Below are 13,777 nucleotides of genomic sequence, written 5' to 3'. Positions count from 1 at the left end.
TCTTGGAGATCAGGATAGACCTGAGTCTGATGGTGTAAATGTGTTATATTCAGGTAAAGTGGAGAGTGAATAAATCAATGACTCTTGATCTTTGTATATATATACTCTAATTGGGATTTATCTTTCTAAAAGTAGGTTACTCTTTGGACTGGCCATGAATTCAGTATAAATTATTTAATTTATAAAAGTGATGGTGAAATGTAATGATGAAAAGATCAGTAAAATGAGCAGTTTGGCAGTTACTGCTAAGAAAGATAAAAAAAAAAAACACATGAAAAACTAAAACTAAAGGGACAATTATATAAAATAAGGGCCAAAACCAACCGCTCACTCCTCCTTGATACTGAGATTAGGAAATATGAACAGATTAACATTACTTTGTTTTTTTTTTTTTTTAATTGGTGTTCAGTTTACTAACATACAGAATAACACCCAGTGCCCGTCACCCATTCACTCCCACCCCCCGCCCTCCTCCCCTTCTACCACCCCTAGTTCGTTTCCCAGAGTTAGCAGTCTTTACGTTCTGTCTCCCTTTCTGATATTTCCCACACATTTCTTCTCCCTTCCCTTATTTTCCCTTTCACTATTATTTATATTCCCCAAATGAATGAGAACATATAATGTTTGTCCTTCTCCGACTGACTTACTTCACTCAGCATAATACCCTCCAGTTCCATCCACGTTGAAGCAAATGGTGGGTATTTGTCATTTCTAATAGCTGAGTAATATTCCATTGTATACATAAACCACATCTTCTTTATCCATTCATCTTTCGTTGGACACCGAGGCTCCTTCCACAGTTTGGCTATCGTGGCCATTGCTGCTAGAAACATCGGGGTGCAGGTGTCCCGGCGTTTCATTGCATTTGTATCTTTGGGGTAAATCTCCACCCCAAGATTGCTAGAACTCATACAGCAATTCGGTAGCGTGGCAGGATACAAAATCAATGCCCAGAAGTCAGTGGCATTTCTATACACTAACAATGAGACTGAAGAAAGAGAAATTAAGGAGTCAATCCCATTTACAATTGCACCCAAAAGCATAAGATACCTAGGAATAAACCTCACCAAAGATGTAAAGGATCTATACCCTCAAAACTATAGAACACTTCTGAAAGAAATTGAGGAAGACACAAAGAGATGGAAAAATATTCCATGCTCATGGATTGGCAGAATTAATATTGTGAAAATGTCAATGTTACCCAGGGCAATATACACGTTTAATGCAATCCCTATCAAAATACCATGGACTTTCTTCAGAGAGTTAGAACAAATTTTTTTAAGATTTGTGTGGAATCAGAAAAGACCCCGAATAGCCAGGGGAATTTTAAAAAAGAAAACCATATCTGGGGGCATCACAATGCCAGATTTCAGGTTGTACTACAAAGCTGTGGTCATCAAGACAGTGTGGTACTGGCACAAAATAACATTACTTTGATAGAAATCAGTCTTGAATATCTGAATTGATTTCCCAAACTAGTAAAAGTCTACTCAGGCTGTGATTCAGTGGTGTTTTTTTCATTTGCTTTTTCATTTAGTTAGGCAAGAGTCTTCTAATACTCACTCACCAAAAAAAAGCACTTAATTTGTCCCAAAATTTTGAAAATTCTTCCTACTCTTCAAAGAAACCTCAAGTTATAGGTATTTGTATCAATGAATTGTGAATCTTGTTTACTGAAACTGAAGTGTGGAATTGTAGCTTGTAAAAATGAAAATAGAATTTCTATGTATTAAATTGTGGGTTAAACTGTACAGAATGAAAAATTATTTTCATATCTTGGAAAATTGGTATTGTAGTTGATGTACCTTTGACCCTTGGCCCATACTTTTTCTCTTGCCTGAAATCACTACCTCCTGACTTTCCCTATCCTATTACCCTCTGGTCTTAACTTTTTCAGGAACATTTTCCAATTCCTTAAGACTAGATGAAGGTTCCCTGCTTTGGCTTGCATCCCATCGGTGTTTGGTTTTACCATACCATTTATCACATTGTATTATAAATGTTTTTATTCTACTCTTTGTCAATCTCAATAAAGTGGATTTTCCCCCCTTAAAACAAGTGGATCTTTGTGTGGAGCATGTACTCAGGAAGCATGGATAAAACAAAACCATGTTTTAGTGCTTGATACCAACTATGTTCCAGGCACAACAAAGAAAACGGAGTTGAGTAAGACTTTCCACTTTCTCACCCCTCTAAGAAGAGTAGATACATGTCCAGTGAGAATGGTGGGTGGAGCTGACCTACAATCTGAAGGTCTCAAGAAAGTGGTCTTGTCTGTTTCGTCAGGAAACCTACTGCTATTGGCCAGACTCAGCAACTACAAATCATGTTGTATTAGATATCTATTAATTTGCATTTTGATTGTTATTGGCTAGCAAGACATAGTCCTGACATTTGTGGAAGTTTGCCAGACATTTATGTGCTGACATGTCCATGCACAAGTCATAGATACAAATACATATACATATACATGCATATATATGAAAAACTGCTTGACATTCTTATATTCCCAAAATAGCATTGGTGACTCTACTCAAACCAATCGATCACAATGTAAGCACTTTAGCTAGTTTTATATTTCAGTCAAGTGAGCTTCAGTGACTGGATGTTTGATTGAAGAATCTCAGCTTCCAGTGAAGAAGATCCTAGGCATCTCTTCCCAGAAAATATCTCCATCCCTTACTAAAGTATAAGATCTCTAGAGGTAATGGTTACTTCATTAATTGTTAATTCTTCATTTTCTAGTACCTCATAGGTGCTCCTCTAATTCATTTGACTACTCAGTGGCAGAACTATAGGTATGGTGTGTATAGTGGTTGTTGTGAGTTGCAAGATGGTGGCGTTTGAGTCAGCGTACTCGAAATTTAATGTGGTGCTTCCTGATTTAGTATTTCAGATTTTTTTCTTTGCACATAGAATTAATTGGTAGCTTTAAGTAAGTACTGAGATTCATGAGACTTAAAACAGGAGTTTTCTCCTTAATCAGAATATATGACTTTATTCAAACAGATAAGCATTAGTAAACATTTAGCAGCTCTGCAATGAAAAAAATAAAAACATGGCTTTTATATTTAGTTTTATTTAAATGCCACTAAATTTAACAACATTCATTTTATTAATAAACTGAGTTTCCATATTTAGGTCATTGTTTCATTTCAATCTTTTCCTCTACTTAATTTTGACTTAGACCTGTTGTCAAAATATTAACTGAGAACTCTAAGGCTAAATCTGTATCTATATTTAGAACTTTCTGGTTAAAAATTAATTTCCTGAGGTACAATAGGTTATAAATACTTCATAAAAATGAATGGTAAATTGAGCAGGGAATTAAAAGAGAATGAATATTGAACAGCCAGCTTCCCTTAGTAAGAAATGAAGAGGCAGATGTGTTTTGTTTCTCCATGAACCCAAACAGTTTTATAGTCATAAATTTTCTCTCATTTTGAAATAAAAATATGTTCTTTAAAAAAAGGGGGGGTGGGGTGGCACCTGGATGGCTCAGTCATTCAAGCATCTGCCTTCAGCTCAGGTCATGATCTCAGCGTCCTGGGATCGAGCCCTGTATCAGGCTCCATGCTCAATTAGGAGTCTGCTTCTTCCTCTCCCTGTATGTGCTACCTCTTTCTCTCTCTCTCTCTCAAATAAATAAATATTTAAAAAACAAAATAAATATATATTATTTATTTAAATAGTAGCTCTTAAGCAGACTCTCCAAATAGAATATTTTAGTCAGTAAAAGTAAACTTGCATTTTAAGAGACTTACTCATAGTATCCACCTTGCAGCTACCTGGCATCTAAGAAGAAGCAATCTGAAGAGAGGAAAAAAAAATCCTATGTCAAGAAATGTGTTAAATATTAAGAATACAAAGGTAAATTGGACATGGACCCTAATTCATTGAGAAGGTTATGTTTAAAGTGAATATTTGGAAAAGTATCTTTTCTTAAAGGTTTTATTTATTTGACAGAGAGAGAGAGAGCAAGAGTGAGCACAAGCAGAAGGAGGGGCAGAAGGAGAAGCAGAGTTCCCTCTGTGCGGGGAGCCTACCATGGGGCTCAGTTCCAGGACTTTGGGATTATGACCTGAGCCAAATGCAGACACTTAACCGACTGAGCCACCCAGGTGCCCCTGGAAAAAAAATATTTTTAAGGCAGTTTATTGGCCAGTGCAAAACTCCTAAGGTGATACTTTTGGCATGATTGAGAGTACAGAATAGGCCAATGTACTGAATAAAAACAGTAAGAGACAGAGTTGAAGAAAACAAGGACAGACATGTAACATGGGACAAGATCATGGTGGAAATTGTTGGTAATTTTGAAACTTGGACATTTACTAAATGAAAAGGAGTACCAGAGATTAAAACATAATACATAATATCCATATACACATAAAACATCTATATAATATAGACATAACTACCCTATATATCACAACTATGACACTACCTTGATTTGGGAAACTGTTGTCTCTTACTAGCATTAACACAAAGCTCTCTAATTAAATGCTTGCTTCATCCATTGCCTCCTACAGTTTATTTCCTACAAGCAACCAGGATCATTTTTTATTTTTCAAAAGATGCCTAATGCAAATGAGCAGACCTAGTGTTCCTTCTCTCCTTTTTTTTTTAAAAGATTTTATTTATTTATTCATGAGAGACAGAGAGAGAGAGAGACAGAGAGACAGAGAGACAGAGACACAGGCAGAAGGAGAAGCAGGCTTCATGCAAGAAGCCTGATGTGGGACTTGATCCCAGATTCTGGGATCACACCCTGAACCAAAGGCAGACACTCAACCGCTGAGCCATGAAGGCGTCCCCCTTCTCTCCTTTATCATGAGTTATGTTCTAGACTGTTTAGAGAATTTATGATCTAACACATATCAGAGGCAAAAAGAGTTTTCCTCTAAGTGGGTTATTGGTAGGACAGTTATACCCAAATACCTTGAACTCCAGATTACTGCATCTCTCTTTAAACAATACATGTATCATGACACTGTAGGATTTGCTAGGGCACATTTCTGATTCCTATTTTCCAGAAATGCAGTTGCTCATTGCCTTTACTCGCAGGATTTCTATTTTTTTGATCTATTTTTTAATACTTAATAACTTCCACTTGAAGCCTTCTTATTTTTAATCAGACCTTCTTCAGATGGGAGTCAGGATTGGTACAAGGATATCCCTGAAGGGAGCCCGGAGTCTTTTTTTGTAACATAATAAGAAGTGGAGTGTCTTAGCAAGAATTTAAACCTCAATTCCCACCATTTGCTTCAACGTGGATGGAACTGGAGGGTATTATGCTGAGTGAAATAAGTCAATCGGAGGACAAACATTATATGTTCTCATTTATTTGGGGAATATAAATAATAGTGAAAGGGAATAGAAGGGAAGGGAGAAGAAATGGGTAGGAAATATCAGAAAGGGAGACAGAACATAAAGACTCCTAACTCTGGGAAATGAACTAGGGGTGGTAGAAGGGGAGGAGGGTGGGGGGTGGGGGGAATGGGTGACAGGCACTGAGGGGGGCACTTGACGGGATGAGCACTGGGTGTTATTCTGTATGTTGGCAAATTGAACATCAATAAAAAATAAATTTATTATTAAAAAATAAATAAACCTCAATTCATGTAATTAATAATTTTCTGTTTACCTTCAATCTTTTTCTAAAATTCTGCATAATGAAATTCCCTTTTATTACTTAATTTAGTCTATCAGTTTCAAATATTATATGGGGAAGATTCTAAACAAGATAGAAAGCTAAGAAGATATATCAAAGAAACCTAAAATTGAAATTTTATTTAGCCACTATATAGTACATCATTAGTTTTAGACGTAGAGTTCAGTAATTCATCAGTTGCATGTAACACCCAGGGCTCATCACATCACATGCCCTCCTTAATGCCCATACCCAGTGACTCCATCTCCCCACTCACCTCCCCTCCAACAATCCTCATTTTTTTCTCTATAGTAAGAGTCTCTCATGGTTTTTCCCCCTCTCTGATGACTTCTCATTCAGTTTTCCCTCCCTTCCCCTATGATCCTCTGCACTGTTTTTCATATTCCACAAATAAGTGAAACCATATAATTGTCTTTCTCTGATTGACTTATTTTACTCAGCATGATACCCTCCAGTTCTATCCACATTGATGATAATGGTAGATATTCATCCTTTCTGATGGCTGTGTAATATTCCATCTGAAACTAATGATGTAATATACAGTGGCTAATTGAATTTAAATTATAAAAATAAAATCTGTGAGTTTAAACCAAAAAAATAATAAAATAAAATTTCAAAAGGTATAATCTTAATTTTGATCCATCAGACATTTATTGCCTAGCAATCTGTTCCATCTCTCTCTTTTAGGAATTGTTATGGAAAAAAATTGTGTGTGTGTGTGTGTGTGTGTGTTTGTGATTGTGGTAGCACAAGTTATTTTCTGTTTGGAGGCACTCTTTACTTTCCACAGTTTGAAACATTCAGTATCTGATGCTTTTTTACTCTCTCTTATAAAATGATGCTCTCCTCCCCTCACCACATACATACAGTAGCATATGTGTAAATATGTAGCTATATATGTTCCTTTTTCCACATACAAATACCAATATATTTATAACATGAGTTGAATATCCTAAGGCAATTGGGTTGATTTAAAGCTTAAAACTGTAAATTCACTTTAAAAATAACAATTATACTCTATATTTAAATCAAAAAACACAATCCCTATTATAAATATCTTTTACAAGCTCTTTGTTGGTAGTAGATTGTATGGATGGTCTATGCAATAGGTATTCCTTCTCCAAGTATTCTTTTTTTTAAGTATTTTATTTATTTATCTGAGAGACAGAGTGTGTGTGAGTGGGTAGAGAGCCAGAGAGAGAGGGAGAAACAGACTCCCCTCTGGCCAAGGAGCCTGATGTGAGACTCGACCCCAGGACCCTGGGATCATGACCTGAACTGAAGGCAGGTGCTAACTTACTGAGCCATCCAAAGCAACCTGATCCAAGTATTCTTAATGACAGAAACTTCTTCTTCTTCTTCTTCTTCTTTTTTTTTTTTATAGAGGCTGAAAAGGGAGATTCTCATTTCTGTCAGTTTTCCTTGCAGCTGGGTTGGCCATGTGCCATAGCCACATGACTGCAAAGAAACATTTTATTGGAATTTGGAGATGATTTACTTCATGCTATAGAGAGATATATGAAAATAATTCTTTTGGCTTGTTGCTTTCTTTCTTCTTCAGATATATTGATGTTTAGATGTGATCTTGGAGCTATGGCAACCTTTTTGTGACCATGAGATGACAAGCCTGAGAATGAAGGCCAACAAACTGAGGACAGGAAAATGGAAGAGACTGAATTCTTGATAAGAGTGATTTGTTGCTGGAACAAACCTAGGATAAACTAGTTTTAAACTTATTGCTAGGTGAGAGAAATAAGCTCCTGTTTAAAATGGGGTTTTAATTGGGCATTCTGTAACTTGAAGCTAGAAACTTTCTAATTAGATTGAAGGTTGCATTCCCAGGATATTAAATAAAAAATATGTTACTTAAACAAATGAACATTTTTGTGAGATTCTTATTCCTTTTTGGGAAACACTGAAGAGAGAAAATGTAATTTATCATGATGAGAAGGTGAGTTTGTGCAGATTTACATGTAAATTTTAACCATTATCTTTGGTTCACCTGGACTATGATCATTGTTCAGTATACCCTATGGTCTTTGAAATAGAAACATCCTCCAATATTTTTTCTTATATTTGTAAGAAGGCTACATGTTTGTGCAACACTTAATGTGGGGGCACCTGGATGGCTCAGTCAGTTGGGAGTCTGCCTTTGGCACAGGTCATGATCCTGGGATCCTGGGATCAAGCCCTGCATTGGGCTCCCTGCTCAGCAGGGAGCCTGCTTCTCCCGTTCCCTCTGCCTCTCCTCCCTGCTCATGCTCTCTTTCTCTTTCAAATAAATAAATAACTTTAAAAAGAAAACACCTAATGTGAGCAAAATACTTATTAAATCAATCAAGGGATCCCTGGGTGGCGCAGCGGTTTGGCGCCTGCCTTTGGCCCAGGGCGCGATCCTGGAGACTGGGGATCGAATCCCACGTCAGGCTCCCGGTGCATGGAGCCTGCTTCTCCCTCTGCCTGTGTCTCTGCCTCTCTCTCTCTCTATCCCTCTCTGTGTGACTATCATAGATAAATAAAAATTTAAAAAAAAATAAATCAATCAAAATAGTTCTTTCAAGGCTTCCTAAATATAACTCTGACTCGGTTTCTTCTTTAATTTTATCCAAGACTTATTCTTAATTTTGAGACTCATACTTTTATTACAAAATTTCAACTGCCCAATGGGTAATGGAAAACGAGTGAAGGCTCTTAAACTAAGGAGAGACAGAGCTTAGCTTTTGAAGCTTATTCTAGCAACAGTGTAAGAGGATCACGACAGAATAAGAGGAATTATATGGAGAGATGCTAGAATAATAGGAGGTACTACAGCTGAGCAGTCTGATTCAGTTAAAATCTAGGAGGATATGTGGTGGCTGAGGGACAAGGACGGAGGTCATTGTGGACACATTGCTTAGCATGTGAGACATGTGGAATGTTTTCTGAAGGTTCAGGCCAAAGAACAACATGATTTTCAGAAATATTATTGAATTTCTTCAACATGCTCTACACTGATCTTAACCCCAAAAGCAAAGTACTAAGCAAGACAGAGGAGATGTTCGTCCTTATAGAACTTGTATAGTTTATAGGAGAACATAGGAATTAAGGGGAAAAAATGTCTGATGAATATTATGATGTATTCATGAGGACATAAATAATGATCACTGACATTTATTGACTATTATATGCCAGGCACTGTTCTAACCATATTACTAAAGGGAGAGAGAGAGAGAGAGAGAACAAACTGCTGATTCTCAGAGGGGAGGAATGAAATAGGTGATGGAGATTAAGGAGTGCACCTGCCATGATGAGCACCGCATGTTGTATGGAAGTGTTGAGTCACTATATTGCACACCTAAAACTAGTATTATGTTAACTAAGTGTAATTGGTTTAAGAAGGATAGAAGTAAAGAGGTCCAAAATAAATGTTCAGATTAACAAGTAGCTCTTTATAAGATAACATAATAAAATGAAATATATTCTCAAATAAATAAATAAAAACTTTAAAAATATAAAATAAAAATTTAATTATCACACCAACCCAATGAAAGAAATTCTATTTCTATCATCCTTATTTTACAAAAATGAACCACAGAAAGAGAAATTAAGTAACCTGCCCGAGGTATTACTGTAAGAGTGGAAGTAGGCAGATAGAATTCATACACATACCCTCTAACTCCATTGACCCTATTGTTTTCTGTGATGAAAAGAAATTGATAACCCCAGTTGCTGAAATGTTGCATAAAATGATAGCAGATCAGGTACAAATTTCCAATAGGTTATTAAAGTGTAAACTTGAGAAGGAACATATAGTACTGCAAATTTTTTTATTATTATTTATTATTTTTTAGTTAAAAATGTTTTGCAAATTATTTTAGAGATACTTCAGGAGAGAGAACAGGTGAGTTATTCTAATACTTGAAAACTTTGAGGTCTAGAAATAAGGAAGCCTGGAGGCAGAACCCTTTCAGAAAAAAATTCCATTTAGGATATGAGGACAAAGAAGGGATAGAACAACACAGTAGATTTCCCTTCAGAGATGAAGGTAAAGGGGAGATGGGACTTTACTTTGAATCTAAGGATGTACAATCCCTAGAGAGAAGTGAAAATGAGTGAAATATTGAGTCCCTTAGGAGCTAAAGACATGTCATGGCCCAAGGTACATGTCTCCTTATTCTTTTACACATAAAATCTGTTCCCTGAGGAAAACACTAAGCAAGCCTCTACCCTATTTATAACTAAGTGCATTATATCCTGAAACACATTTTAAACTATGTCCAATCAAGTAGTAAGTGTGGTAATAATAAAATCTTTATTTTTCTCTGCTTCCCAAGTAGACTTGAAGTCATAATCAGAAATTATGATCAGAAATATTTCAAGGGTATATCCGAATTTAAGTCAGGCTGAATCCTATTAGAACCAAAGCCTCAGAGCCTGAAATTGCCTTTCCAGGACCACAGGGGTAAATACCAGGGATAAGAGAACATGGAGCTTTTCTTACCTAAGGAGCGTGAGTATCTGAATTCCATTTATAATAACGCATTCTTTGTTTTGAGATGAAAGTTCAGAGCTCTGAGATATGCCACTCTCTTTCCTATTTTGTGCAGTATTGACATTCAAGTGAAGTTGGCAGGGGAATGTGTTCGAGGAAGATAAGAGGATATTCAGAGATTAGAGGGTTCAGTATCTCCACCAGTAAGTGCCCTCTTCAGGGATGGAACTCTCACTCCTGGATTTATGGCTTTTACTCTGTGACTTGGGGCAGTAACTCAGCCTCCCCTGGACTCTGGTCCCTTATTTAGGTCAGAAGCAGTGTTCTTTTTTTTTTTTTTAAGGATTTTATTTATTTATTCATGAGAGACACAGATAGAGAGAGAGGCAGAGACACAGGCAGAGGGAGAAGCAGACTCCATGCAGGGAGCCCGATATGGGACTTGATCCTGGGTCTCCAGGATCATGCCCTGGGCTGAAAGCAGGCGCCAAACCGCTGAGCCACCCAGGCTGCCCCAGAAGCAGTGTTCTTAATTCTCACTCCATCAAGTATAATTTGCACTTGAGGCCAGCACAGGGTTGCTACGGTTTCTGCCACTTATTTTACGGGTGAGGAGAGGGTGAAGTGAATGAACAAAATGGTGAGATGTGAGAAGGATAATTCTGTCCTGGTCCCAACTTCTCTCTTCTCCATTGGTGTGTCCAGAGGTCCGTCGTTGGACCTGCCTCTCTAGGCTAAGTTTGAGATGCCCTTTGCTATATTTATCTTATAAAGGCTTTAATAAAGGGAGAGTTAGAGTCCCTTCATATCATGGTAGTGGTAAAATTCTTTGGGTCCATGTTGGGCTAGTCTCAGGCATTCCCAATATACACACTCTCTTTTGTATAAGATCTTGCAAGAAGAGTTGAGTTGTTTCTTAATGTAACTATTTTTCTGTACAGACAGATCCCTTTAGAGAAGAATGCCTCCTGGAAATGCTTCTTTTGTGACTGAATTCATTCTGGTGGGGCTCACAGACCTACCAGATCTCCAGCTCCCCCTGTTCTGCCTGTTTCTACTCATGTATGTGGTCACTGTGCTGGGAAATTTAGGCTTGATCACTCTAATTGGGTTGAATTCACACCTCCACACCCCCATGTACTTTTTCCTCTTCAATTTGTCCTTCATAGACTTCTGTTATTCTTCTGTGTTTACACCCAAAATGCTGACTAACTTTATATCCAAGAAGAATATCATCTCCTACAGGGGGTGCATGACCCAGCTTTACTTTTTCTGTTTTTTTGGCATTTCTGAATGCTATGTGCTGACATCCATGGCCTATGATCGCTATGTGGCCATCTGTAACCCACTTTTGTATAATGTTGCCATGTCCTCTAAAGTGTGTTCCCTCCTTATGCTTGGTTCATATTTGATGGCATTCTCAGGTGCCATGGCCCACACTGGATGCATGCTGAGACTGACCTTCTGTGATGCAAACACCATCAACCATTATTTTTGTGACATCCTCCCTCTGCTCCAGCTCTCCTGCACCAGCACGTATGTGAATGAGTTGGTGGTTTTCATTGTGGTGGGCGTCAACATCATTGTGCCCACTGTCACCATCTTTGTGTCTTATGGTTTCATCCTTTCCAGCATCCTGCGCATCAGCTCCACTGAAGGCAGGTCCAAAGCTTTCAGCACCTGCAGTTCCCACATAATTGCTGTTTCTTTGTTCTTTGGATCAGGTGCATTTATGTATCTTAAACCATCTTCTGTTGGGTCTATGGATGAGGGGAAAATCTCCTCTGTCTTTTATACCAATGTGGTTCCCTTGATGAACCCGTTCATTTACAGCTTGAGAAATAAAGATGTTAAATGTTCTGTGAGAAAAACTCTGAGTAGGAGGCAGTTTTGATCATAAACAGCGTCTCTAGTTAGTCAAAAGACAGGGAGCTTCTGTTTTTAATTACGGTAATTTCATTGGCAACCTTCTTATCCTATTTCTTTCTTATCATGTTGAAGGAAAGGAGAATCTTCTCTCTATAATTTATTTTTACTTTTTTTTCCCCAACAACATCATATTTTTACTTTTTGTAGAGTAGGCTTCTTTCTTCTCCATTTGCACACTTTCTTCTCCCCTTTTTTCAGTTAGTAATAATATTAAGAAATAAGCTTATTATCTATTTTTTTTTCTTTATCATAGTGAACTTTTATTTTTCTTTCTGGAATATGTTTATTGCATGGATTGGAAAGTAAAGCTCAGAGTAGCTAGTGACTTACAGCTGTCTGTCTTCTGAATGAAAAGTATAGACTAAAGTCTCAGCCTTCTGGTTTCAAATCTACTACTCTGTAGTGTACTTTGCTTCTACTTTATTCTATTACTTTTTGTTTCCATAAGCATGGAAAACAAGAAAGCATTTCTGATTTCAAAACTGACTCCGCTTTGTTCCAGGATGATACATGAATTTCTCTCAGGATGGGTATTGCTTTCGATTGTTTATTTGTTTAGGAAAACATTCTGATGTTTTTCTTTTTTTCCCCTTGGAAAAGGGGAAGCTCCGCTGGCAAGTACAGTTCAGAAAGGACTGGCTCAAATGAAATGTTACTTTTTCAAAATTAAAATAAAATGAACTTGATGATAGGAATTAAGAAATATACTTGTGATGAACACCAGGTGATGTATGGAATAGTTAAATCACTATATTGTACACCTGACACTAATAATTATGCTGTATATTAACTAACTGGAATATAAATAAATAAATAAATAAATAAATAAATTTAAAAAATAAAATGAATTTGGAATGTTCATGCATACTTGTAATTCACCGAGCAAGACAGAGGAGAGAAAGGATCTCAGAACATATAATTAGGCCATGGCTCAACAAGACACATGGCCAATAAATAAAAGGTCTCGGTGTACAGAATGGTCATGGAGGATTTAGAAACCACATTTCAATCTCAGTTTTAATCCTGCTCTATACTGTGCTGTAAAAATATAGTCTATAAAGCTTTCATAAAATTTATAATGTACAGTGAGCATACAGCAGTAGTGTTTGGTGGAATGAAGGGTAAAAGCGGTAGTCACATTTGTGGGACCAGGTAGATAGAGGTCATTTCAAAAGATAAAGCAGTAAGTAGTAATTAATACTCAAGTTAGGAAGAAGGAATCTGGAAAGCAAAATGATATGTGGTAAAAGTCCCTTCTTATGATTCTCCATGTCTTCCTGGAAGGCCCTAGAAATATGAGGATCACAGGATTTCTCAAGTTATTTGATATTAAAAAAACAAAAAAAAAAGTTAACCTCCCTAGGACTTGAGGACATAAAAAAAAGAACTAAGTCACTCCTGTTTTTTGTTGACTTCTAGATGCTACTTCTTATGAATTTAAGATATAATACCCTCAAGTTGTGATTAAGGAAGCAACAATAATTTCAAAGAAACTTTTGGTGAATAAATTAAATTATGACAATGTCTTTTCTGTTATAGGATGTTGTTTTTCTTTGGAGAAAAGAGGCCAAAAATTTTTATTCTAAAAATCCTTGATCTAAACTAAGCGACAATGTCAACATTTTGTAAGATAACTAATAATATTTACAATTTTACTTGCTTTCTAATATCCACTTAAGATGTAGATGTCATGAGGGATGCCTGGG

The 13,777-nt window shown here is 36.8% G+C and overlaps 1 protein-coding gene across 1 annotated transcript; it reads left to right on the top strand.

The window, feature by feature from the left end:
- The first annotated feature begins 11,103 nt into the window (after positions 1–11,103).
- LOC144305872 (olfactory receptor 8B8-like) lies at positions 11,104–12,036 on the top strand. The gene has a single exon (XM_077885001.1). It carries the CDS (start codon positions 11,104–11,106, stop codon positions 12,034–12,036), a length of 933 nt encoding a protein of 310 aa, XP_077741127.1.
- Positions 12,037–13,777: the final 1,741 nt, after the last annotated feature.

Source organism: Canis aureus, chromosome 3 (genome assembly GCF_053574225.1).
Source record: "Canis aureus isolate CA01 chromosome 3, VMU_Caureus_v.1.0, whole genome shotgun sequence".
Lineage (NCBI taxonomy): Eukaryota > Metazoa > Chordata > Mammalia > Carnivora > Canidae > Canis > Canis aureus.
This window is presented reverse-complemented; position numbering and strand designations above follow the sequence as displayed.